Here is a 26,710-nt window from a genome sequence, read left to right as displayed (position 1 = left end):
AATTGTATGTGCTCTGAAGTATTCACTCAACTGCCCTGCCCAGAAAAAGGTGCTGTCATTTCAAAGAGCTTTATTAACCCACCTGTCCTAGGAGATCTGGTCATTTACCATGGCAAATTTGTCTCCTACTGTGAGTTCGATTAGAAACAGAAAGAAGTGGGGAACTCAAGCTGGGGTTAGTGGGATTACATCGGTTTTAATCTTCTGAGGTCAGAGAGTAAAGGCTGATCCACACAGAAAAGATATCGCTACTTGCTGGCTAATTAGGATGCAGGTTGGGTCAGACAGATCTTGAGGTATATCTCATTTTGCAGGCGAGTGTGTGTCTTCCCTGACACCTCTAAGCCAGGAAGACACCAGCTACCTCCAGATCAGAGGCCGAGGGGCCATTTCAGTAGAGCACTATACTGAACGCTGTTATCTCTGCAGAAGGCAAGATATATTAGCTCAGATTTAATGTCATGCTACACACATCTATATCGCTTCTGGCCAAATTAGAGCATAAGGGTGAACTTGAATATCCCTGCGAAAAGACTGCAGTCATACCCTTTGTCCGCTTCCTAGTGGGATTGCTGCTCACATCACAAAATGCCCACCATAGACAGCACTTGGCACAGCCTGTATCAGTACTCTGAGAATTGAACAGGCTAGTTGGGAAAGACAGTTATAATATATCACCGCTTCAGCTGAACAGTGCATTTTGGAAGGAAAAAAAAACCCCACACCACAAAACACCTCTTATGTGATTGCATTTCTTTCTCCAAGGAATAAAAGGAAACTGGTTTTCTGTCCTGAGTCCTTTGATGATGGTAGACTTCAGCATCCAGTACTTTTATGCTTCGTTTTATCCATCATATCCTAGGTTGGCCATAGGTTATGATGGAATATTTTGGACTGCAAGACTCTACAAAGCATCTTCTTTATAGCCCAGGTGGTCCAATGTTGTTTTACACAGTCTAGTTGAGATAAAGATGTAGGTTAACATGCAGGTCAGAAGCCCTAACCAGACTTGGCAGGGTGGACAGGATCTTGATTTGCTGGAATAATTACCCAAAGGAAGTGGTGATTCTAACATCAGTTTCATTTTTTGAGTGCTGCTAAAAATGTTTGTCTTTACTCTGAAGGCTTTAGTTTTTTTCTGGTTTGAATGTTGGCTGTGAAGGAAGCTGTCTCTTTTCTCTATGCTCTATCCGACAGTAGCACTCTTCGAAATATTCTGAAGATTTTTATATCTGAAAACTGAAGGAAAATATATTCTTACTTCTGAGCCTTTTACTGGAACTCATTTAATCAGAAACGTACTGCTTTTAATTTGAATGGATATTTGGAGTGTATTTGCTTGTGTAAATAGAGGGTATTATGTTGTAGAGCAGAGATTTAGTTGCAGTTGTGTTATTTTTTTGTCTCCTTTACCCAGAATTGTCTAGAAAGGCATTTTCTAAACTATAAAGTAATATCTGAATCTTCTATGATTTCTTCTCTCTTACATAATTTAATCTGAAGATTCCTTATTTACGAAAACCTAAATGAATTTCAGAGCTTGTGTTATGTAAGGCAGACAGTTACATCAAGCAGAAAAACTGAACATTGCCTTTGGGAGAGAGAGCAGGGGAAAACAAAAGCTTGCAAGCAGAGTCTAGGGAATGGAGGACAATTTTGGGACCTGCTTCTCTACAAACCATGCCACAGAGAGGCTGGCAGAAGGCATTGTGTACATGTGGAGCACCAGTCAACCTCTAAGGTTCTCTGGAATCGATTATGGATGCTTATGTATGTCTGTTCAGTCTGGGACTACTTAACATTTTCACATGATTTTGTCTTCCAGAATGATTGAAGATTGTGGGAAAAGAGGAAATACCATGGCAGAAAGAAGGCAGCTGTTTGCAGAAATGCGTAAGTAATTCCTAGAAATGTTTTGCTGCAATAGACCAAGCCAGTTGCAATGCTGTGTCAGTAGAATTGATGCAAGCTTCCCACATCAAGTAACTGCTCTCTCCATTTCAGAAGCAGTTTAATGTTGTGATACCAGAGCTACAGGAAAATCAACTGATTTGACCAAATAGCAGGAGAGATTTTCTACAACAGATTTTGTGATTGTATTATTTTAATCAGTAGCTTCTTGAGACAAAACTGTTGAAATACACAGGTGGCAGTGGAGAGGCGTGAAGATCTCCAAAAGAATAAGACTTTTAGTGGGGATGTCTGTAGTGAATTCACCCCAGGCAGCTGCTAAGCAACCACACAATCACTTGCTTAATCCCCAACCAGCCCTAAATTGGATGGTAGTGAATTTAGGGAGAGCAAAAGCAAGAAAATTTGCAGCTTGAGATAAATACAGTTGATTAAGTGATGGAAAGAGAGAAAAAAAATAATAATGAAACCCAACGAGTGATGCAAAGGTGGTTACTCACCACCTCCTAAAAGCATACTGATGCCCAGCTGGTCTCCAATCGATGTCCACTTTGGAAGACAAAATTCCTCACTGCCTTCTTTCCCTACCCCAGTATTATTGCTTGGAATAACATCATATGGTATGAACTGTTGTTTTGGCCAGGTGAGGTCAACTGTCCTGACTGTGCCCCCCTTCCAACATCTAGCCCACCCCTAACTGACTGAGAGAGAACAGAGGAGGAAACAAAAAGGCTTGGATGCTGTACAGGCACTGTTCATCAAGAACTAAAACATCAGTGTGTTATCAATGCTTTTGTAGCCATAAATCTAAAACACAGCACTGTGCAGGCTGCTATAAAGAAATTCAACTATGTCCCAGACAGACACAGTACAGGGACTCATATAGTACACACCCCATTGCAGCACATTTCTTATAGCTTCTAGTGAAGCTTTGTGTTTCCTGCAGAATAGTGTCAGGGATGTACTATACTAACAATGTTTTTGCAGTTCCCTTGACAGTCATCTCTTATTTCTCTTACAAGCCAGCCACTATTTCTCAAAGAAATTCTATTGCATATGAAGGTCTGCAAAGATGGTCAGAGGGCTGGAGCACCTTCCCTACGAGGACAGGCTGAGAGAGTTGGGCCTGTTCAGCCTGGAGAAGAGAAGGCTCAGAGGAGATCATATAGTGACCTTCCAGTACCTGAAGGGGTCCTACAGGAAGGCTGGAGAGGGGTTGTTCGTATAGGCTTGTGGGGATAGGACCAGGGGGAATGGGTATAAACTGAAGAGGGGCAGATTTAGACTGGACATTGAGAAGAATTTCTTCACTATGAGAGTGGTGAGACACTGGCACAGGTTGCCCAGGGAGGTTGTGAATGCCCCATCCATGGAGGTGTTCAAGGCCAGGATGGATGGGTCCTTGGGCAGCCTGATTTAGTGGGATGTCCCTGCCCTTGGCAGGGGGGTTGGAACTAGATGATCTTTAAGGTCCTTTTCAACCCTAACTATACTATGATACTATGAAGTTTGAGACTGTCACCCTGTTACCAGATTTACCTAAGTTCTGTCTGTAATTACTAAGCTCCCTATTATTTTTCCCCTTCAACACAGTAAAAAATGACAGAACATCTCCATCTTCTAGGGGAGGCGAAGATCAGCATTACTGGGAATTGAGCAACTGGGCAGACTGAAAGGCCAGATCTGTGCTGATGAATTAAATGTGCTCAGGACTGTTCTCCGGAGATGAGCCCCGGGTGACCAAATACCCTACATCTGTGCTCTTGAGCTCTCCAAATTAAGGACTTCTCATTCAGATGTCCTACTGAGAATGGTCTTGGCCCATTCCACTGTGTCCACTACCTCTGTTGTGCTCTGTAACTATTTCAACATTACATAAGTCTTGCTGTTGTAACTCAGATATTTCTGTTGTCCTTTGCCTACAATATCTTGGAATAGTAGAGGGAGTGGTTGTTCTTTGGCCAGAAGAAGAAAGGGGGGAAAAAAAAAAAAAAAAAACAAGAGAAAAGGATTATGCATTTGCCCATTGTCAGAAGATATCTGTATTTTTAATTAGAATTATAGAGAAGACTTGAGCTTATATCACCTAAAGTCAATAGCACAACTTCCATTAACTTCATTTGGTTTGAAACATTCCTGAAATGGAAGATAATTGCTTAAGACTTTGCTGTGAGGATTTAAGTTTTGTTCCCACAGTTCAAAGGCTGTTTTGCTGTTGCGTTGCTTTGGAGGAGTTAAGGAGGTGCTGGGAAAATTTACAGTCAGTAGTTGGAGGCAGAGGAGGGACTATTTTCCAATACTATACACAAATAGTTTTTATCTACTATATTTTCTTTCACATTTTATTATTTTGATGTAGTTACTTGAGTCTATTTATCTCATGTATGCTTCTGTTCTCTATTTGCCTACCTCCCTTCCTCTTCCTACTACACATGCATGTAGAGAACTGGGTTCCAACGAGGCTAAAAGAGGGGAAAATACGAAGTCCTTGTGAAAAACTAAATATGTTTTAGGCAAAGAAATATCTCTATATTTGAAACATTGAATTTTGCAGTTTGAGGGTCCCTTGGATTGCCGTGTGTGTGTGTAAAGGGTGTGCTTCACTGGAATAGCAGCTCAACTTCGTGTTGCATTCAGATGGCCTCAGATGCGTGCAAGGCAACACAATCCATGTTTAACAAAACCCATGTGCTACACATGCCCTACATACTGCGGGCCACATCAAGCTTCTTAACATTTTAACAAACATAGGCTTCTGGTAAAAAGTTAAACTCTACAACCTGCCAGTATTAGAGGAAGAAAATTCATGATATAGAGGACTTTCCCAGTGGTTTAGGTTCTTGCAGTCATTATTTTCAAGTCTGTAATTGAAACTCCACAAAACTTTTAGGAAGTGGTTCATGTTCCAGACTATACAAGACAGCAAAAAAAATTCCAATTTTTCCTGCCTCTTTAAGGAAGGAAATTTGTTCTGAACAATGGATATATGGATTTGACTCTCACTTTAGATTTGGGCCACTATGTGATTTTCCCCATATTTAAAGAAGAAGACTTTTGTTTCCTTTCCTTCAGAAGAGGCATGTTTCTAGTTTCAAATTACATACTTCTGTGAACTAGTGTCAGAATCAATATCATATTCTGTAGAGTCCTGTGGTAAAACTTAAACTGTGTCTTAATGTCTCAAAAAGAACCATTGGAGGTCAAATCAGTAGGCTACCGTTAGTCTTACTTGACATGCTCAGGTATATCCAGACTGATGAAGAGAGTTCGAAATGTACATTGCTATTGTCCTGCCAGCACATATTATCCAGCAAGAAACCAGCAGCCAAAGGTTGCAATGTATCCTTTTATTATTTTCTTGAACTGCAAAAATTATTATACCAGAGGAGCATATTCAAAGAAACCAGAGTGAAACCCTGCCAGCGGGCAAAAGGAAAGAGAGGCCGCTGTCAGTCCTGTGGGCAAGTTACAAATTCACAACTCATTTGCTGTGCTCAGTCCCACACATCTTTCCACTTGTTTTTCAGGACTCTCCATGTAAGTAACGTCACTTTTCTACAGAATTTATTTGACAAATAGATCTCAGACTGTGGCAAAATGTGAATCATGATAAAATTGAATTGTCTTTTCCAGGAATTTATTAGCAAAAGCACTTACTCCCAAAATAATATCAAAATAATACCATCCACTGTCTTTGTAAATAGTAAAGAAAAAAGCAACATTATTGCCTACAAGTTCATCTTTTTTAGGAGTAATACTGCAACCTAGGAAGCTCAGTGAGTTAGGGTCTTAATTTCCTTCTGATCTTTACATTTTGTTAAGAGGCTGAAGTATTATAAAGGAGCACTAGCAGCTTTTATTAGTAGCTTTCACTAAAGTTAAGAGTGAAAAAGTTAAGTTCATTTTACTCATAGGCCCTATTGAAAAAAAAGAAAAACTTGGTTTATAAGGATTATCCTCCCCTTCACCAGTAAAGAAGTTTTCAAAAAGCTGTCATGAGCAGTATACTAGTGGAGAAAAGAAAAATCTCTGTAATTTAACAATAAAGAATATGATAAAAAAATGGAAAAAAAAACTTTCCAGACCTGTTGTTAAGTAGTTGAGAGTAGCTTATCCTGGGAACAGATGGTGTTAAGAGAGCCGACTGGTAAGAAGGAGTAGCTGAGAGCCCTGGGAAGACAGTGTGGGAAAATCCAGTTAGGAAAAGAGCAGAGCCTGGGAAGAGAGGAGACTATCATTCTTACTTTCTTCTCACAGGTCAGGACACATTTGAAAAATTTGTGTCCAAAGGATGGCAGATTGTTTAAGAAAGTGTGGGTGAAAGATGCCGATGTGGCCTTACGTACAACAGTGCAGCTGAGCGGCCAATCTAATACGTCCAGATGAATCTGAAAGGAAGCATTCCTGAAGCATGTGTAAAAGCAGGACAGGTCCATACTCCACTCCACTTCTCTTGCAGCCTGATTGTACCTTGTTTGGATGTATTTCATGCAGATGATTCCTTAAGAAGCTCGAGGGTTTGTACTTTAGTACCTTGCTCAGCTGAGCAGAACAGGTTTTACTGCTGTTACAGGGCCAAACACAGTGAAAAAGCAAATATGCAAAAATTTAATTGATGTGTTTCCATTAAATGGTTGTACAATTAATAAGCAGTCTTGTATTTTGTAGGCCGTGTTGGAGCTATGAGGTAACACTTCTTTATGTAACACATACCAACCAAGAAGGAGACAGATTTAAATCACAATCTCCTCACCCACTTTTTGAGGGTTTTGGGAAATGTTACGAGTGATATACAGCAGCAGAAGGTCAAAAGTTGTTGTGCCAGGTTCTGCCCCCATCCTTGTCCCTTGCTGCTGCACTTGTACGTGAGATAGCTACCACTCAGTTTATACCCATGTCCTGGACAGCTGCTTTGGAAATGTTGCCTGATCTTCAAGTTGGAGCAGCCAGAGCCAAACTATGTATGAAGCAGAGAGCTGACCCTTTGAGGCCTCTTTTGCAGAGAATGCACCTCCGCAAACTTGCAGTGCTGCGGGCTTAGGGATAAATGGCTGGAAAGCTGCCTGATGGGAAATAACCTGGAAGTGTTGGTCAGTATGAGCCAGCAGTGTGCCTAGATGGACAAGAAGGCCAACAGCATCCTGGCTTGTATCAAAAATGGTGTGGCCGTAAACAACCTGGAGTTGTTTAGTCTGGAGAAAAGAAGGCTGAGTGGCAGATATTACTGCTCTCTACAACTTCCTGAAAGGAGGTTGTAGTGAGATGGATATTGGTCTCTTCCCCCAATTAATAAGTAATAGGATGAGAAGAAATGGACACAAGTTGTGTCAGGAAAGGTATGGATTGGATATTGGGAAATAGCAATTCACTAAAAGAGTTGTCAAGCATTGGATGAGGCTGCCCAATAAGTGGTTGAGTCCCCATCCCTGGAGGTATTTGAAAGACGTGTAGATGTGCACTTAGGGACACGGTTTAGTGGTAAACTTGGCAGTGTTAGGTTTATAGTTGGACCTGATGATCTTAAAGGTGTTTTCCAACATAAACACTTCTATGATTCTAAAATAGAGGAAGACCTCACAGCCTTTGCATTGTTTTTGCCCCCTTTGGCAGACTGCTGTGAGTCTTTTCATAATGGCATGATATTGTTTCTGATTTCATTTGTTGGCAATACCTTACTCTCATCTGGCATGTGAGCCAAAAATATTTGTTATGAGCTTTTTTGTTAAATATTAAAATTAGATGGAGGTTTTCCCTGCTGTTGGAACCTGGCCAGTGTGTCTTTTAGCCTGCAGCTTGACCAGATTGTTCTTCAAAGTGACAGACACAGTGGGCTGAGTATTCCTCACCTTCCTTTCTAAAAAATCTTTTAACATTGTAGCTCCAGCCATTCCTCTTCTTTCTCCTCATTCCTGTCTACTCACTCTGCAAAGGAGAGAGCCTTGAAAATTATTAAACAGAGTCAGCTCATGTGTTTGTTCTCTGGCTTCCCTGCTATAAAAGATACGCACAGGTCATATTCCATACAAACGTCGCTGTTATTCTCTCCCACTAGGGGCTCAAGATCTGGATCGCATTCGTTTGTCCACCTACCGAACAGCATGCAAGCTTAGATTTGTACAGAAGAAATGCAACTGTAAGTATGTCAGCACTTCTTTTGTAACCCATTGTTACTAGCTTTCCACTGTACTCCTTGCTCTGTCCTTCAGATTGGTCACAAATGAGAGCTCTTTTATTTGGCATTGTAAAGGACACTAATCAGAGTGCCTGGGCAGATTTTAAGTATTATCTTGTTTATATAAGGAACTTGTCTCAAACATGCCAGTGGTTTGGTCATAGAAGGGTGTGTTGTGATGCAGGCCACAGCTTTATTTAGTAAGTATGTTAACTACATTCTCCAATTTCCTTGTAAAATAACATTTGGCAGTTCCAGCAAAATCTCTCAAATTAAATATTTATATAGTAGAGTCCATGGAGAAGAAGTGGTGGTTCCAGTCCTCGTCTTTTTGGGTTGCAGCAAAGTGCACACAGTGTCAGTCTGCTCCTTTTGCTCCAGAAGGATGGCTAGAGACATATTCTAAGAGGGTGAACATATCTGTCTTCCTCCATGTAGGCTTCATTCTTGATATGTTTCCCACTTGATTAATGACTATTTTAATGATTCTTTTGAGATTCAGTCTTTTTTCCCTTACAGCTGTATTTTCTGTTAGCACAGCCACGAGAAAAGCTGTGAACTTTAAAAGGGAAGCACTTATAAAATCTGTAATGGATTGTATCCCTTCTTCTCCGTCCAAAATATTTAGATGGCGGGGTTTGGTTTATGTCTTTTACCAGACCTTTCCACACTAAGTTAAAAAAAAAAAAACCCTAACCAGGGGAACTCTTGCCAGCAGTATCAGTATGAAGAGGATTTAAGCAAAGAAAACATGTTTTTTAGTCTTCATATCTGAACTATAGTGACAGTGTGGCTATGCTTGCGCTGCAAACAGTGGTAAGTACATTAAGAAATGCTTGCTGCAGATAGAGATTAACCACCCTGGAAAGAGTTTCTGGTTTTGAGACTACATGTATCTGCATTACAGAAATGTTTAGCTTATCCTGTCCAAACATACTGGGCAGACCAAGTTGTGGCAGAAAGGACTTTAGAGAATATTTTGGGGTTTATTCGCTATGGAGCTAGTCTTTCAATCATTTCTGCAGCACATTTCTCATGTTATGTGAAGTATGAATTGAAGGATTACATGTTATAAGCAGCCTGGCAGACACAAAACCTAGGAGGGGTTTAGTACCTGCCCAGCAGCTGGCTTCTCCCATTCAGAAGGAAATGTGCTGAAAGACACTGTTATGTTGCATTCAGTTGTTTAATATTTTAAATGTTATGTTTCAGAGGCTAAAAGGTTCACTTCACTTTTTTCATGGTAACTGAACACAATAGTCTGAGGTGATGAAAGTATCCAATTAAGTCATCAGTGAAAGTCATGACACCAGTTGCTTTGATAGCTGTATACAAAGCAAATGAAAAAACCTAAGGGTGCAATAGCCTCATTGCTGGGAGTAGCTGGCTGGCTAAAAATATTGGTTGTTAATTTTCATTGTTGGCTTTGTTCTTCTTATTTATCCGCTGTGATCTGCTTTCATAGAATCATAGAATCACCAGGTTGGAAAGGACTCACTGGATTATCGAGTCCAACCATTCCTAACACTCCCTAAACCATGCCCCTCAGCACCTCATCCACCCGTCCCTTAAACACCTCCAGGGAAGGTGACTCAACCACCTCTCTGGGCAGCCTGTTCCAGTGCCCAATGACCCTTTCTGTGAAAGTTTTTTTCCTGATGTCCAGCCTGAACCTCCCCGGCGGAGCTTTGAGGCCATTCCCCCTTGTCCTGTCCCCTGTCACTTGGGAGAAGAGGCCAGCTCCCTCCTCTCCACAATCTCCGTTCAGGTAGTTGTAGAGAGAACTGTTGCTATGGAATACTACTTCATGGAACTATTGCTTCACTTCACAGAGAACCAATACACATGCCCTTCAGTTTGCCAGCTTCTGCCAAGTCACTCATGAACAGTGCTTGCCTTCTGGTTGCCGTCGATAACCTAGAAGTGACTTGCTGATCTTATATCAAGAGTTAAACTAGATCAACCTCTTCCAAACAAACATAAAAAAAAGGGAGTAGACAGGGTAGACTTTAACAAAAATGTCATCCTAAGAATTAGGTTCTGTGCAACTTATGGAATAATGCTTGTTGCTCTGGAATGGGCCAAATGGCATGTATCATTTCACTGTCAAGTACTGTTTTCTTCTGGGTGTTGCTGGTAGATTGCTGCTTTCCCAGATGGCTTTCTCTTATTAGTGGGAAAAGTCATTCTTTCACCTGATGTGATTTCAAGCAATAGCTATCCAAGGCAGAGCTTCTAAATATAGAGCCACTGAATCAAGCACTGCCCCAAAATGGTTGATGTCAGACCTCTGGCTTGTGTCAGCTACTCTTACTTCTTCCCCCTGAAGAAAGTGCCATTATGCCCCAGCCAACAGTAAGTTCAGAAACTAGGAAAAAAAAAAAGAGATATAGGAAAAAAAACCCTTTCTGCCACATCTGAACTATTTCATTTAGGGGAGAACATAAAAAGAAAAAGCTCTAGGGCAGTTCTTCTGCCACTCCCACCGCCTAGCACCTCCTGTCACTCAAGCCATCCTTGTCTTTTTTCAGCTGTTCTGTTCTGCCCTGCCCTGGCACACAGACCCACACTTACTAGGAAAAAATTGTTTGGAAAGAATGTATTTAAGGAGTTCTTTTAAAGAGCTGACTTAATAAATTGTGGGAAGTTGCTCTTGGCTGCAGGCTGAAGGTGTATAGGGTTGGAAGCAGAGAGCTGCTTTGAGTGCCAGAAGTGGCTTTTCCAAGAAAAGCAGAGCAAAGGTTTTATTAACAACATCTTTTTTACCTGAAAGTGTCCATTAGCATAGACAGTCATGGGATATCATTTAGCAGGCAGCTGCACTTATCATGAGCAAGTGCACTGTTTGTTTCTGCTGTTTTTAATGTAGACACAGTTTCATCTCCTGGCTTCCCTTTGTGAATTTTTCTCTCAATACAAAATGGTGTTTTGCTGAAACCTTCTGCAGCCAACTGGATTTTACAGGTGAAGTAGGCAAAGGTGCTTTCATATTCTAGGAGCTATTTTCTGTTGCAGCATTTCTTCTTAAACTAGTCAAACTATCTGGCCAAAGATTATAGAGGAGGTAACAGCTTACCACCATTTACCAGAATGCTACTGTGTATATTCTGCTTTGAGTGCTAACACTGTTGGTCATGTTAATTGCTGCATTGCATTATTTCGTTGTCAGAAGAGGAAGACTGCTTTAAATATACTTAGCAAACAGTCTTCAAAATCACAAATATATGTCTTTCTGCTAATTCTGTAAAACTCTAGAGAAATGACTATGCATGTGAGAAGTATTTATTTTATAAAGATATCTCTGAGCATTTAAACCAACAGGCAGTTTAAAAAATATCAGCTAAGTGAGAAAAATCAATATCAGTCATTGTGATTATTTGTCAAACAGGACAGAATTGAATCTAGTCCAGCCATAATCTTCAGAAAAACAAGAAATTCTTCTTAGAACTCAGAAAATTACAAGTAGATAAATTTGAAAAAGTTGTAATACTATCTTTGAAAGAAAAATTCCTTCAAATTTAAGCATGCCACTTTGTCTGTGTTAACACTACAAATAAATAACACTAGCATTTACCAATTATTGTTGACACACCTCTGGATCTGCTGAATGCCAAAATGTGGGATGCAATATGTGACAAAAATCCCCAAAGGAAGGTACCCACAAAATTCTACATGCAAGAATCCTAAAGGCTGGGAACTTTTGTTAGTGCACCATGAATATATTTTATGCTTCTCTATTTTTGCTGACAATTTCTAACATTTAAAGGAATGAAAAGAGAAACTCTGCAGGTAATGTAGGTACCTTAGAGGATGTGTTGGTTTTAGAGAGAGATGATTGCAGGCTACTTGCTTATTTCTTTGCAGAACTCCTGTGGCAATAGATCAGTTGCAACAGCAATAGTCTTCTCTTAGTAATAAATACTAACACAAGATATAGATACCTTTTCTGTAAAAAAAAAAAAAAAAAGAAAAAAAATCAAAGAACTACTAAAGAAGTCTTGAAGATCGTGAGATTTGGGCATGAATAATTCCAAATGAATTTGAAGAATCCGGGACAGACCTCAGAGAAAACACTGCTGATGGTTACGTCATCTTCAGATCTCAGAATGTAAAGCAGGAGTGTGAGAGCTGACTATGGCTATTCTGCTGGGTGTTGGATATAGTCTTGGAAATAGCAGCACCCTAATCATTTGAGAGTTAATTTCATTATTTGGGATAATAAAGGCAGATAGGAAGCAGGTGCAGAAACAAGATCAAACAAGCTACATGTTTATTACAGTCTGTACTATACAAAATGAGTAGCTGACTTCTTCATCATCTACATTTTCTAAATGTCCTTTAAAGGCAGCCCTAGATAGTGCACACTGCAAGAATCAAGGAAGGAGATGGAAAAACTACAGGTGAGCATGATGAGGTCTTCATCTACAGTCACAGAACCTGAAAACCCTATGAACCACTGTTGCTCTCTCAAAGTCAAACATTAGTGCGTTGTCCTTCACTTCAACTCCAGTGCATGAGGGTGGATTTTGGAGCACCCAGTATACATTTTCACCATACAGACTCCCACTCAGCTCCCCTTACTACCAGGAAAATGCCATCTTGACGTGGTTGATGTACAGCTGTTTATCCACAGCATTCAGACACAGGAGCATAACAAGCTTTTCTAAAACAAGGTATGAAGGACCAATCACAGCAGTTGCACATACCTCTCAATATTCACCAGTATTCAGGAACCACCAAAAAGTACAATTTATAGTTATCCTCAGTGATCATTGTGCAACTGGTTTATTTTATTGTTTGTTTTTCAGTTAATTTCTTGAAACCTCATTGTTTATACAGAAAAACAGGATGAAATATTGTGATCATATGCAAATTCCCTGTGGGCTATGGTGGCAGCAGGAATAGAACATAACAACATATCATAATCAAAGCCATTATACAATTAAACATCCCTCACTAATACGGAACTGTACAGCTGTAAAACTACTGCTGTCCTTAATGAACTTTCCTGAATGTGTTGTGATTTTATGCTATGACTCTGGCTGCAAAAAGCAGATTTTCCTGATTTCCCTAGATCGGAATAAATCGTTGGCAGTTGAAAGCTTGAATCTAAAGCCATGCTGGTGATAGTAATATGGGGTTTAATTAATACGGACAAAAAGGGAGCTTGTTTTTCTGTCATTTTAATCCCAGCTCCTTAGGGTTTCAATGTCTTTGTTTCTCCCTTCATTATTCTTCTGCATGAGTGAACTGTATTTTTTTTTGCATTGTTTTTTCTTATCCAAGTTGTAATACAGCCGTTTCCACATAGGGAGCGCAGCTGCCATGACTGTGGTGGAGACCTTGTGAATGGCCAAGACAGTCTCCTCCACCTCCACCCTGCTTTTCCTCCTACCTCCTCTTGGCTTAAGTAGTCACGGTTGAGGCATGTAGGCAGGTCAACTTAATTTCCATACATGCATTAGGGTGCCTCCCTGATCTGATCTGCCTTTTCACATTTGTTTTAGGTTAGAATAATTTCTCACTCTCCTGAAATATAAAAATTTCCCACTGAAAATGAATGACAGTTATTGTAAACACACTATTTTTAGATGCTTTTCTTAAAATTTTTTCCAGTCTGTATTTCTTATACCTTTTAGAACGCTTCAGCAAGCTGCTGAAACTGATTTTGGAGCTAGGAATTGAAAATTTGTGTATCAAATGATGAGATCAGCCTGTGTGAGCTACTGGCCCCTGTCAGAATGGCAAGCACTTTTTAAAAATTATTCTATTAAACCTAAATAAAATTACTAGGGTTTGGGGAGATTTTTTCCCTGTACTGGTCTGCAATATAAAATATCATCTTAGCACATCCCGTTGAACATGCCATTCACCACAACATGAAAACTCACAATGTCTGGTACTTGTAGTGAAAGGAGAATATGAAAGTCGTGATTCCGCACTGGAAATGGTACTGTGATTGTTGTGTTATCCAGTGGCTGAGGAAGTTACTGGAGATCCAGGTTCCGCTTTCTCTTCTGTATGACAAAATCCACACTAATCCTGTGTATCCAGAAAAGTTCCCTAAACACAAAGCTAGAAGATACTCAGAAGTGTTCTAGTCTGTCCCACTGATGCTTAACGACCAATCTTTCATCCTTATATGTTACTTGATTTAGGAAGTAACTGCTACTCTTTACTTAAATGACACCTCCTGCCTCTATAGTATAAAACCATTCTTTCTTTGACTCAGCAAGTATTTATTTTCTCTAGCGTGAAACAAAATACACAAAAAATGTTTGATGGTGATATCCTCCGTATGTAAAACTCCCACGAAGATCCCTGCCATGGCAGGAGGCATTAATTCTCAGTATCCTGCCCTTTATTTCTCAAGGACTGTGAAGCCTGTGCAGCTTTGTTGCTTGCCCTTCATTCCTTTTTTTCTCAGGATGACCATCAGAAACAGAGCCACCAAATCATCATGATTACAGAATTATTTAGATTAAATAACATAATCCTTCATCACTGTAGGTTTCCATGATTAATGCTCTGTTCTCATTGTTGGTTTTTATCATGTTTTCATCCCATCTTGGATGCAATAAAGCAGAAGATAGATTCAGGCTGGGTCACAGGGCAGTCAAACTGAATGACTAGCAATGTTGCCTACTCGAGAAGTGCAAAAGGTCTGCTTGGCTGCAATTTGGAACAATCTACCTCTTGAATTTGCGATCATGGCATTCTCATATTCTTCTAAACCCTCGATTATCAGTCTTCTGTGAGATTTGCTTTAAGATCCTATAATTTGGAAAAAAACCCTACAATTTTGAGTTCTTATTTTTATTGTTTTCTGTTGACCATCTTGGGTATGATCTGCTTATTGTTATTACATAGAGGCTGAAGATATTGGTGATGTTCTTGATTTTCTGTTGTAATGGAAGACAAGTCTTATAGCTCACTTATAGTGAATGACATTATTCACATTGCTCCAAGAGGTATAACTTTAAAAAAAGAAAAAGCACTCTATATTACAAGAGTCACGATACCATTGTGTAAGTTACTAATTCTGGTATCCTTCAGTACTTGAATAGTGAAAAGAGAGATGAGTTAATGATTTTAAAAACTTTTTTTGTTCCTTTGTCTTTACTAGCAACATAGAGACTAAATGCACTTGGAACTGCTAGTACTGCTCCATATGGGTTTCCAGGCAACTATGGGGAAAGGATGCATGTATTATACATTCTGCATTATGCATCAATTATTTAATCAAAAGTTCAAAAGGGCTTGATTTAGCATATCCCCTGCAGACAAATCCTTCATAAGGATTTTAGTCTGTAACTGTTCACTCACAGCACAGTATCCTGGAAATGGGTTCAGATTTTATTTTCTTTTCCATTTAACTGTAAAAGATTATTAATATACTCAACAGATCGTAATAGCTGTTACAGAGCTGACATATAACCTATATATTTGGCATGTTCATTGAGGGACTACTACTCAGCCTTTTCTTCAATGTTAGCATGCATTGAACCGTTACTGCGTTAAGGGGGTTGTGGTATATCAGATGTCCCTAAGTATTAGCTTTCAAAGGCTACCACTGCAAGTCTGTCTCATACAAGGTGGATACAAGAACTATCCGTGAGCATTTGGCATTCATTTTAATGTCAAAAAGAGTGAATCAAACAGCGCTATGTATCTTCAACTCTCGCTTTTCATTTGCTGAGAGATTGATTTTTTAAACATACCCTTGATTCCAAGTTGCAGAAGTTTGTCAGCTAATATTATTTTGCACTTTACAGAGGAAAGTGACTGCATTGGCTTCCTTTGAGGCAAAAGTTGACAGGCACATAGACTAGGGCATGTCCCAAGTATACCTACACACCGCCCTCTGCTATACAGGTGGCTCAGCCCTGCCTTGAGGCAGACAGCTTTCGTAATTGGATCATAGCTGAAAATCTCTTCTTACTGACTTCCTGAACTCTGGTATAACCGCCATTCACTGTGCTATTTCTGATGGCTTTTCTGATGTAGGTTTAAGATTGGACAATCTGTTCAGTTCCCCACTGATGTCTCTGAACATCTGCTGCTGGTAACAGGTGTCAATCACCTTTGATCTGGCAGGCTTTCGATTAGTTACCCAAAACCAGAAAGTTTATGCATCTTATTTCACATCAGTCCTCTGAATTAACTCTTCAAATAAAATGAAATAATTTGTAGCTTAGTAATGTCCTAGATAGTCTAAAATTTTGGAAAATCTGCACAGACATACAGTTGTGCAAACAGATACCTTGGTGGTAACAGGATCTTCTGAGGGATGCTGCTTCTTCTGAGGGATGCTTTCTCCTTTCACGCTGTTGTTTTTTCCCCTCAATCCTCCTTCCTCACTTCACTGCCCCTTCTTCAGCTTCATGTCATTATCTGTAGTATTTCCTATATCTCTGACTTCTCTGCAAACCTCACTGTTTGACTGCTCCCTTCTTTCCTATTACCCTGTTGGCTACAAGCACCTTTCTTCAGGCAAACCCTCTCATACACTTGAGCCTTTTTTCCTTTTCCTTGAGCTGCTCTGGTCTATCCCATTTGGGTACTTTTCTGGGCCTGTGCTGATGTCACGCAAACACCTCCATAATGTACCAGCATGTACTGCATTGAGCAGTATGACTTGATATTTGTCATGTGTTGGTCGTTCTCTTAGTATTTTGCCATATGACAAGATATTTATGTGAAAAAGGAGGAAAAAAGTAAGAAGTCTTCCTTGGAGCAGCTATCAGTTATTTCACTGATCATGGTCTTTTGCTCCTCGGGAGCTTCAGCCCATCGTCTTGAACCAGCCCTGCCTCCATTCTGGACTGAAAGCAGTATATTTTGAGCAGTCATACCCGAGCTCAGTCCATGTCTGCTTTCTGTAGAGAGTAAAGGACTGTTTTGATGTCCTTGCAGAAAATTATTTTGCTAGGAAGAAAAGTTGCAGCATTTTGCCCTACCTGTGTGCTGTACCACTGCATTGAAAGTGTCCTTCTCCATTGTGTCAGCCAACTTGGGTTTTTTGCTGAGGATCTTTTGGGTTTTTTCCTGGGTCTGATGCTGTCACTCACCTTAACCACGCAGTCTGCACCATTCTCCTGCCTAAACAGCAATCTCTGCTGCAACCTCCCATGGATGGTCTGAAGTTTCTCACCATATTCTCAGCGATTATAGGCTTCTTCAGGGTGACGACACCAAACAGTCCACAGAAAGACAGTTAGAGTGTGGGGCCTGACATAGTTTTTAGTGTAATTGTCTCCTTCTGTAATTCCCAACGAGTATTTTTTTCCATGTTCATTTGTTTTCACAGTTACATCCAAAGTCAGTCTGTGTACTTCTAACAATATAGATTAACTTCATAACACCCAGAATATTTGAAAAGAAGCTTTAGCTTAACTATTATCTTGTATTTTTACCCTCCAGCTGCACCTAGGATTATTTTCTGTAAGTCTTGGTGGAAAATTTATTACAGCACGTATTTGGTATGCTAGGACAAATTGTGAGAACAGCATACATTGGCCATAAAAACAATTTCCTGCTTTTATAAGTTTGAAGAGAGCACAATATAATGTCTTCAGTGTACATTGTTATTAATACAGTTCTGGGATTCAACACAATGAACATTCAGCTGCCTGACATTAATGTTTGTGGTATACAATAGCTTTACAGAGGCAGTTTTCCTTATGCTGAATTAAGGCATAACTAGGCTGAATTCTGTCTGTGATATTCTTGTTGGCTGCAATGGATTTCTAGCAGGGTATTTGCGAGCTCTTTACTGTGCAAAGTGTGCGCTAATTCCAGGAGAAGTTCTCTGTATGCTTTTCTTCGTTCTTCAGTCCATGTGGATAGACAGATGGATGTCTCCATTCCTGATAGAAAGTAAATTGAAAGTAACTCTGTTGAACTCACTGACATTACAATGACACGAAGGAAGGAATGAATCAGTCTGTCTCGGTGTATGTTCTTTGAGGCAGTTGAACTCAATTTCTAATAAATGAAGCCAACACTGGTATCATACTGCATGTCTTGTAAAGGTGTTGATCTTCCCCAAATTTAATTTTCCACATTTCTTTCATCTGTGTTTTGCCTTGAAACTCCTTATTTTGTCTTGGATTTGCAGGATATCTTTAAGGATTTCATGTGTAAAATAAAGGATGACAGATAGCTGGCCATGTACATTGAGACTCTTACTCCATCTAGGGGCGCTAACAGCATTAAAGAGCTTCTGTCACACAGAGGAGGAATGGTAGATGTATGAGAATTCAACTAAATCCCATTTATCTGTGATTTCAGATTCTGCAGTCTTGTTTCCTTCCTTGTTGTTGCTGATTGTCAAGCTGTGTTTGCATCAACTGAAGCTTTTCTCCTTTTTTGGCCTATTCTTTATACCTGTTTCCTTAGGAATTGTGAAGTTTTAGTGCATAATATTGCAAATTGCTGCGATGAGAGCCACTGTAGTTGCCTCCTGGTACTGGCATTCTGGTTCCTGACGAAATCAGCTGGGGAACTGGAGCATAGTGAGGCTCTCGCGGAAGATGTTGCTTTGGATATGGGTAACAGCAAGGCACCGAATGTGGACAGATTGTGTGAACACAAAGCCAGAGTTTAGTCAAGTATTCCCTACAGTTTGTCTGAATGAGTGATTGTGTACTCAAATTAATTTGACACAACAAAAAAAATGCATCACCCACATACCAAGATCCATCTCTCCCAGTCTCAAAGCCGATTGTAGCTCAGATCCCAAAAGATTTTGAGGCATATAAATCCTATCTTCAAATGTAATAGGTGTTTAAGTACCAATGAAAGTTTGAACCTATGGCGGTAATTAGCACTTCCATTACCTTTCTCAGCAAAAGGTTAAATAAGATCAGTCTGATCTGTCCTTCTGACTTATGGCATAGCATCTTTTTTCACCAAAGTCCTGTGTGTCACATGAATGTCCTAATTCATAGCAGTGCTCTTGCTTTCAACAGCTGAAGTTGATATTGGGTTATTGTCCTAGACACCCTCTGGATTGGCCCAAACTCTTCAGAAGAGAGAATGATATGTCATCCCTCTTTAGTGTCTCTCTTCTGTTCTGGGAGTAAAAAATGCAATTCTGCTGTCAGGCAGTGTACCCAAGCATTAACTTCAGCTTAATTATTTCTGTAATTATTTTTAATAGATGAAAATGTTATGGGCCAAATTTAGTCCACACAACATAAGAAATTATTTAAATTAATAGAAAAAGGATCAACTTATTCTATTATTATTCTATTCAACTTATTAAGAACATGCATATATGTAGAATATTACATCATTTATATTCAAGGAAATACTCAAGTCCTGTTTCATTAGTGTTCTACCCCTTCAGTTACTGTTTACAGTCTTGCTCACCCAAAATGATTGAGAAAATTACAGAAAAAAAAAATAACCATGTGTCAAGCTGAAAAACAGATGATGGACTAAGGAGGATTTTTGTTTTCAAGCAGTTTTAGATGTGTAATAGGTGCTCATTCATTGTCATTAACTTCTGTTTTATAAGACTTAACCTTAAAAGGTTGAAAATGGAATCTCAACCTTCTTATATAGCCATGGGGAAAGAAATTATTGGAAAGAACTGTTAAATCACGTGTTCTCTTGTCAACACAAGTTATTGTAAAAGAAAACAGCAGTTATTAGGAGATTGGGGATAACACCCTGTATCCTTAGGGATACATATACACATACTACTTCAAAGTTAATGAAAACTATATATAACCCAATTTGTTAACATTTATATATGCTTTATGCCCACTTTTTTTTTGGTAACAGTGCCAAAGTAAGTGGTAGTCCTCTTGTGACATGGGAAGTTTAGGGGGCAGATAGAGGGAGCTGGCAGCAGTTGTATCAAAGGAAAAAAAAACTACAGTTATTTAAGAGAGAAAGATGTAGTCTTAGTCAGACTTGGCATTTGAAGAAACATATTCCTGGAGAAGATTTTATCACTGTAATAAGGACATTCAACATGCCGACATTCTGCCCTTTCCACCTCACAGCTTTGTTATCGTTTGCCCATCACATATGTTTGCCTGTAGAGGCTATCCATGCTGCCAGATCTCCAAGCATATAGCCTTTATTTAACCAAGTACATAGAGAAGGCCATTTACTGGAGACAGAGGTGAGGATGCACAGCCTTTGATTTATATTAGCTCTCTTGACATTGTGCCAGTGGAGAGTTAAAAGTGTTGTAGCAAATGTGTGTTGCATTTACTAAACGATGCCCAGTAGTGCCATCCTGTGGTCAGGACTGTGGCTTCCAGAAGGCTTGTGCACCATGTCCTCCAGGTTTTCTCATGTAAAAGCTGTTTTGCCTTAGATTCTTACAGACAACCTAAGTTGTGCCAGGCTCTAAAATTACGTTTTTCTTATCATATATTCAGTCATTTCTGAACTCCTAGTTTAATCTCCCAAAGAAGAAGGCTAAGGCATGGCTCTTACTTTTCTCCAGAAACATGTTTTGAAAGTCTCCAGTTTCTGCCATCGATCTATAACAGAAAACTTTGAAAATCAACTCCAGATACAGTATCACCCAGCCTTGGAAATACCTTTTGCCAGCTTTTGGGAGTGCAGAAGCTTTTTCCAGGTGTATAGTTTGCGATAATATGGTACAGAAAAGTTATATTTCATTATAAATTTGAAATGCTGTAATTTTGCTAATTGAAATATATGAACTCAGCTGTAAGACAATTTGACATTATTTTAAGAGAAGTGAGAAAGCTGTTGTGTGTCATATGTATTTACTGACCAAGTTTCATTGCCTCCCATCCCCATGAATTCTTTGTCTTACTTAACGCTGACACTTGCAAAACCTCTTTGAAGCAACTATTTAGTCAGATTGATGCCTGATCACACAATACCTCAGGTAAAGCCTTTCTCATTAGTATTATGGTGAGAGAGCAACAATAAAAGAGGTGCATAATCTAGGAATGCCATTGTTTATCTGAGGGGGAATTTATAAAAGTTCTGTCTATGGAATACAGGTAGCAATGCATATTTACACATTGGTCTTTAATTCATAAATATGCCTAAATCTTAAGCCAGGAAAATTATATATAATCAATGGATTTAAGCTATGCAACATTAGCAACACTGCAGAGTTTTAATTGAGTGATCTTTTGTGGTTGTCATCAAAATATTAAGAAGCTTAAGAGTTGGATTTTTATTGTTTTATTTTATATATGCCATTCAGCATTCAGCATTTCAAATAAATTATTTCAAAGTGTGTTTAATAAAGGAAATACTTTCTTAGCATCTGAGTGACAAGTAGATGACAACAGTTTCCCAGCCCAGCACTTCAGGGTGCATCGCCCACCATTCCCCTTTGCAGAATTGACTGTCATTAGTGCTGCTCCCTGGGGAGACTGATGGCCTCTTCTGCCACTCACAGAGAGCCCTTCAGGCTTCAGTTAAATATAGGTGAGACAAAGCAGGCAGAGATTGACAGCAGGAGGAGAAGGAACTTACGTTGTCAATTGAATTAACATAGATGAGAAGAATTTTACTGGAGATCTTTACATACTCTTACGCCTTGGTGGGTTTGTCAGGTGCCACGTTAAAAGTAAAAAGCTCACATTTCAGTGTATTGTTATCATAATAGTTATTCCTCATTAGTAGCACTTGCCCAAGTTGACAGACACTTCCAACAGGACACTTTTTTTATTGCCAGACACACAGAAATGTCTCCCATGCATGCAGTGTGCAACTGAGAGCCCAGCTCCTGCTGGGTAGGTCATCACTTCTGCAGACTGATTCCACACACCATTTTGCACAAAGTGCAGCATGTCCTGCGTGGTGTGTAACACATGGGCAGGTGATCATTAATTCGGTGAGTCCAAACACAGCTGACTTACTCCATGTGCACAGTAGTTCAGAAGAAAGATAACTCCATTGTCTGGTCTGAATGTTTAGTTCCTTTAGTACCGTCCCTCACTCTGAGTGTCCATCATTGGGGTGGGCAGGTAGAAGTGGACAGCCTCACTCAGCTGCTTGCTAGGCCAGCGCATACTACACACCTGCACACTCACAGCACAGGCAAAGAGGTTAAGAGAAGGAGAAATGTCTGTAGCTGACAAGGAACTAAATGAAACCATGACCTCCATCTGGGATCCCTAAGCATTTGAAGGAAAGCTTGAGGGAGTGTTGGAGTATGCAGAGTGCCATGAAGGCCCTCTATACTACTCACTCAAAATCTTTCGAGGATGTGGAGGACTCTTTCCCAAGCATTCAAGAGGCCTCAGAGCAATCTCTGTGGTTTTTTGTTTGTTGCATGTGTCAAAAAAGTGACTTGCAGTACAGCTTATTTGAGCAATGGCTTTAGAGGAAAATCAGTGGGGCAACACCGATTCCTCTCCAGTAAGAGTTATATTTTTTTGCAGGATAGTTTAAGACTAGACCAGGACATTTCAGAATCACCAAGGGACCTCTGGAGAGAGCAGAGTCAGCTAGAACAGATTGCTTGGGGCTATGTCCAGTTCGATTTTGAAAATCTTCAAGGACGGAGACTCCACAGCCTCTCTGTGCAACCTGTCAAGTGTTTGACAACCCTCACTGGGATTTTTTTTCCTTATGTTTAAATGCTTTCCCATATTTTAATTTGTGCCTATTTCCTTCTCTGCTTCCACTGTCCTTTCCCTGAAAAGAGTCTGGCTCCACCCTCTTTACTTCCTTGCATCAGATATTTATACACAGTTGCTGAGTGTGCCCTCCATTCCATCATCCATGTCATTAATTCAGGTGTTAAACAGTTTTGGCCCCAATATCAAGCCTGGGGGTATACTACCTGTGACTGGCCTCCAACTGGATTTTGTGCTACTGGTCACAAGATTTTCAGCTAATCCGCTTAGCAATTTTTCAGTCTGCCTCACTGTTCACTAATGCGGCATGCACTTACTAGTTTGCCAATGAGGGTATTATGGGGGACAGTATTGAAAGCCTTGCTAAAGTCAGTATAAAGAATATCCACTACTCTCCCTTGTCCCATGAGTTAGTCATTTCATTGTGGAAGGCAAAGAGGTTGGTTAAGGATAATTTTTCTGTCATAAATTCATGCTGACTGATTCCAGTCAGTTTCTTGTCCATAATATGCTCAGAAATGGCTTCCAGGAGAATTCACTCCATCTTTTTTGCAGGTTCTGAGGTGAGGTTTTAGTTCACTGGATCGTTCTTCTTACAAATAGGAACAACAGTGCCTTATAGCCCTCAGGAACCTTCACCAATTGTCACAACCTTTCAAAGACAATTGGGTGGCCTCACATTGACATTAGCCAGTTCCCTCAGCACTTGTGGGTGCATTTCCTATCAGGTCCTATGGACTTGATTATACCAGTCTGTTTAAACTTCTGCTAACTGGATCCTCCTCCACTGAGGCTGCCTTCCGTGCTCCAAAGTGTCCCACTTTTTGCAGGGGCCTTTGTCCTGAAGATAAAGCTTACCAGTAAGCCTTGCCCAATTTAATTTTAGGTGAGCAGTCTTTAACAAGACTTTGATTTTTGTGAAGAAAGAAATCAGTGTTGTCTGTGGTTACCCTTGATTATCAATACATTGTGCTCTTGCAGGTTTTCATACTATTTTATGGGTCTAATACACACATCTTTAACAAATAGAGCATTTTGGGATCAGAATAGCGTAGCAGTAGATATTCTGAATATTTTGTTAACTTGTTCTTTAAGCTTGCAGTATTTACTCATCAGTCATTACAACTACAAAACAAAGGAATCAAGTGAAATAGCAAGAAGATGCAATGAAATACATATTGACATTAACACATTCAAATACATGCTGACAAGCTAGAAGTCCACCTCTTTCAGTTTTGGAAAAGAGCGGTGACCATCCCAAGAGCTGTTGATGGCCTGCAGAGCATTCCGAAGTGGCCCAACGTAAACCAAGCTTGTTGGATCAGCTGCTGAGCAGTTGCCCAGCTATGCTAGAAGTCACTGGGCTGAATGAATTGTGTCTGGCAGCAAGGTAGGCAAGGGAGGTAGATGAGAAGCCCAAGAGGCATGGGAGGAGGAATAGGAATGTACAGCACATTTCCAGGTACAATCTGAGCAAAGATTCAGATATTTGAGCAATGAGTAGCCTAGGTGTGCCAGTCTGTCACCAAGCGTACCCAGCCAGAGAGTTGGGTACCTCCTTTTAGCTCTGAGCAGAAGCAACACCCTGGTACGTTTTCTTTTTTCATGTAATTTGGCGCCAGAGAGCATAAAAAACTGCAAGTCATTGTAGCTGGCACATCAATCTGCACAGTGTTGGGACATGCAGGGAAAGCTTTTGGTGATCGTGCTTCTGCTGACTGATTTGGGGCACAGCTTGGCCACAAACAAGTGTAGTTTAGAGGGAAAATATGCATCGCTCAGTCCTCTGTTACGCTCTGACAGCAGGAAAGAGGGAGCAAACAGAAAGAGTGAGTGGCTTCCCAGGGCTTCATAACAATGACGATGACAAGTGGCTCCAATACCCTGATTTGTGATGGCTTCATAGATTCTAATCAAAAAAAGAATTTTCTAACATATTTTGTAGTATTTTTAGGACTGCTAGTCAAGGAAGCATATATCTTTCCCTTTTAATGAAATCCACCTGAAATACCTGACATACAGTCAAATGCCATTGATTTCAAATGACAGTACTAGTGTGTTTAAACTCAAGCATGTCTGTAAGAGCTTTGCTGGACTAAAAATCTTAATAAAATATATGCTAAAGTTTTAGAAATTACTTAAATCAGTATTTCTTTTAAAGTTTTTCCTGTTTTCACCAACAAAGCAAAACCTATAAAGGAGCGGTTTGATTAAATGTGATCTCCTCTTCCTTGTTCATTTCGTAATAAATGGAAAGAGGACTTTGTAGAGTTCATGGTTCAGGTGGAATACAAAACGTGCAGTAGGACAGATGAGGATTTTTGCTTAAGTAGAAAGCACACAGACTGTTTTTTATTTTTTTAATACTTAGAAAATTAAATTCCAGTTTTCTTTCTGATGCTTGCTTAGGGCAACATAATCTCTTAATAACTGATGTTTGAAGTAATTTGCCTCTTTTGAGATTAATGACATATCCAAGATTATCTAAATCTCACAGCCTCTCCTTAGTCTAAATAAACTGTGTAATAGAAAGATTACGCCGGTTTTCACTGCATAAATAAATATTTGTTTATTTGCTCTGACTTTAAAAAAAATGACAGTAGTCCATCTCTTCTCTCACATTTTGGCTATTAAGATACCTTTATCTACTAAACAGAAAATTACTAGTTGCAAGTAAATTAAAGTAACTAGTTACAATAAACTAAAAATGTGGTTTCCTGCTAACAAAGAGACTAGGAATGCTTGAAGAAAAGAGAGAGGATCAAGATCAATTAAATTGTCGTGTTTATATTAAGCCACATAATTTTGTCCTAAATTCTCCTGTCTCCAAGTATATCCAGAGTACACCTTGTGCTCCTCAAATTAACCTGTTTACAGAGTTGTAGGAAATGGAATTCTGCAGTGTACACTACTAATTACTCCTTTTTATCATCAAAGTTGTAAAAGGCAATAGGAAAAGATGTTCTGAACACAGGTAAAGGCAGAAGAACGGGATGTAAAACTTCAAAGGTTGGAATCTGTAAATTTTTTAGCTTGAGGAAAATATAAAACTCCTTTCAAACTGAGCCAGACATCTTTCATTCGCCCTTCAATCCTACAGAGAGACACTGATCAATTCCGTTACAATGTGCTGGCAACAGGCAGTCTCCAAATGTTGTTTTAACAGATAACTAAGTCCACTGAAAGAAATAACATTTGTTATTTGGAGTGCGTTTTCATGCATTAATCTTAATTCTCTGCAGTTCAGTCAGAGACTCCTCAAAGTATGCGTTCATTGGTAGCGAAGTATGCGATGTGGTAATGATTGCTGTGGAGGGATTGGCAGCCATCTGTAACGCTGCTCATCTGTGTCGTCCCACTTCTGTCCGGATACTGAACTTCATTTACATTGACTAATCACTATCTGTTATGGAACGTGAGCAAATATGAAACCCTCTATGACAGTGTTTAAATATTACTTAATCTCACAAAAATTAAATTAGTAGACAGTGTTTGCCATCGAAGATCTGATAATGGAGATGTTTGGCTTACCTGTGACTTCAGAAATCACCACAGAAAATCTAAGGGGAACTATAAAGCTTAGCAATTGCTTGTGGAAATCGTTAAATTTTTTCAGACATCAGGCAAACGAGGGAGATCTACAGCTGGACAGCTGTGCTGTTTACAGGCTGCAAAGTGTTTCTGAAGGGTCCATGAAGACTGGGCTGCATGAATTTGGGTTGCCTTGTACCACACAGGTGCTAGATACAAGCAAATTTTTACTCCTACTGCCTGGTTATTATCTGCTGAGTCTGAAGAAACGACTGACAGATTTCTGTAGTTTTACAAATCCATTTCAGAAAGGGCATCTTTCTCATGCTGAGGAATAATTCACTTTTCAGAGGGAAATGTAGGTAAGGCAACAAAAGCAGCAAAGGCAATAAGAAGTTAAGAACAAACTAATGGGGGTTTTACTTTGTGGAGGGGTTTTAAGGCAGATTTTAGGGGCAAGAAAGCTCCTGCATCTGTAAGCTAGTTTGTTATACCGCAAATT

General features: G+C 39.7%; 1 protein-coding gene across 21 annotated transcripts in view; it reads left to right on the top strand.

Annotated features, from left to right (window-relative positions):
• Positions 1-26,710, top strand: part of DTNA (dystrobrevin alpha) — a 234,136-nt gene that overhangs the window by 130,289 nt on the left and 77,137 nt on the right. For 19 of the 21 annotated variants that reach the window (XM_054057196.1, XM_054057194.1, XM_054057195.1 and 16 more), the window contains 2 exons: positions 1,826-1,893; positions 7,964-8,044. In XM_054057196.1, coding sequence (XP_053913171.1) covers positions 1,827-1,893; positions 7,964-8,044 — 148 coding nt within the window. In that variant the 5' untranslated portion in view covers position 1,826. Of the gene's footprint in view, positions 1-1,808; positions 1,894-7,963; positions 8,045-26,710 lie in introns of those variants that run through there. The other 2 variants (XM_054057212.1, XM_054057213.1) reach the window with 1 other exon arrangement.

The sequence above is a fragment of the Cuculus canorus genome, chromosome 2 (genome assembly GCF_017976375.1).
Source record: "Cuculus canorus isolate bCucCan1 chromosome 2, bCucCan1.pri, whole genome shotgun sequence".
NCBI lineage: Eukaryota > Metazoa > Chordata > Aves > Cuculiformes > Cuculidae > Cuculus > Cuculus canorus.
The sequence above is the reverse complement of the archived record's forward strand: the minus strand, read 5'-3'. Positions and strand labels throughout refer to the sequence as shown.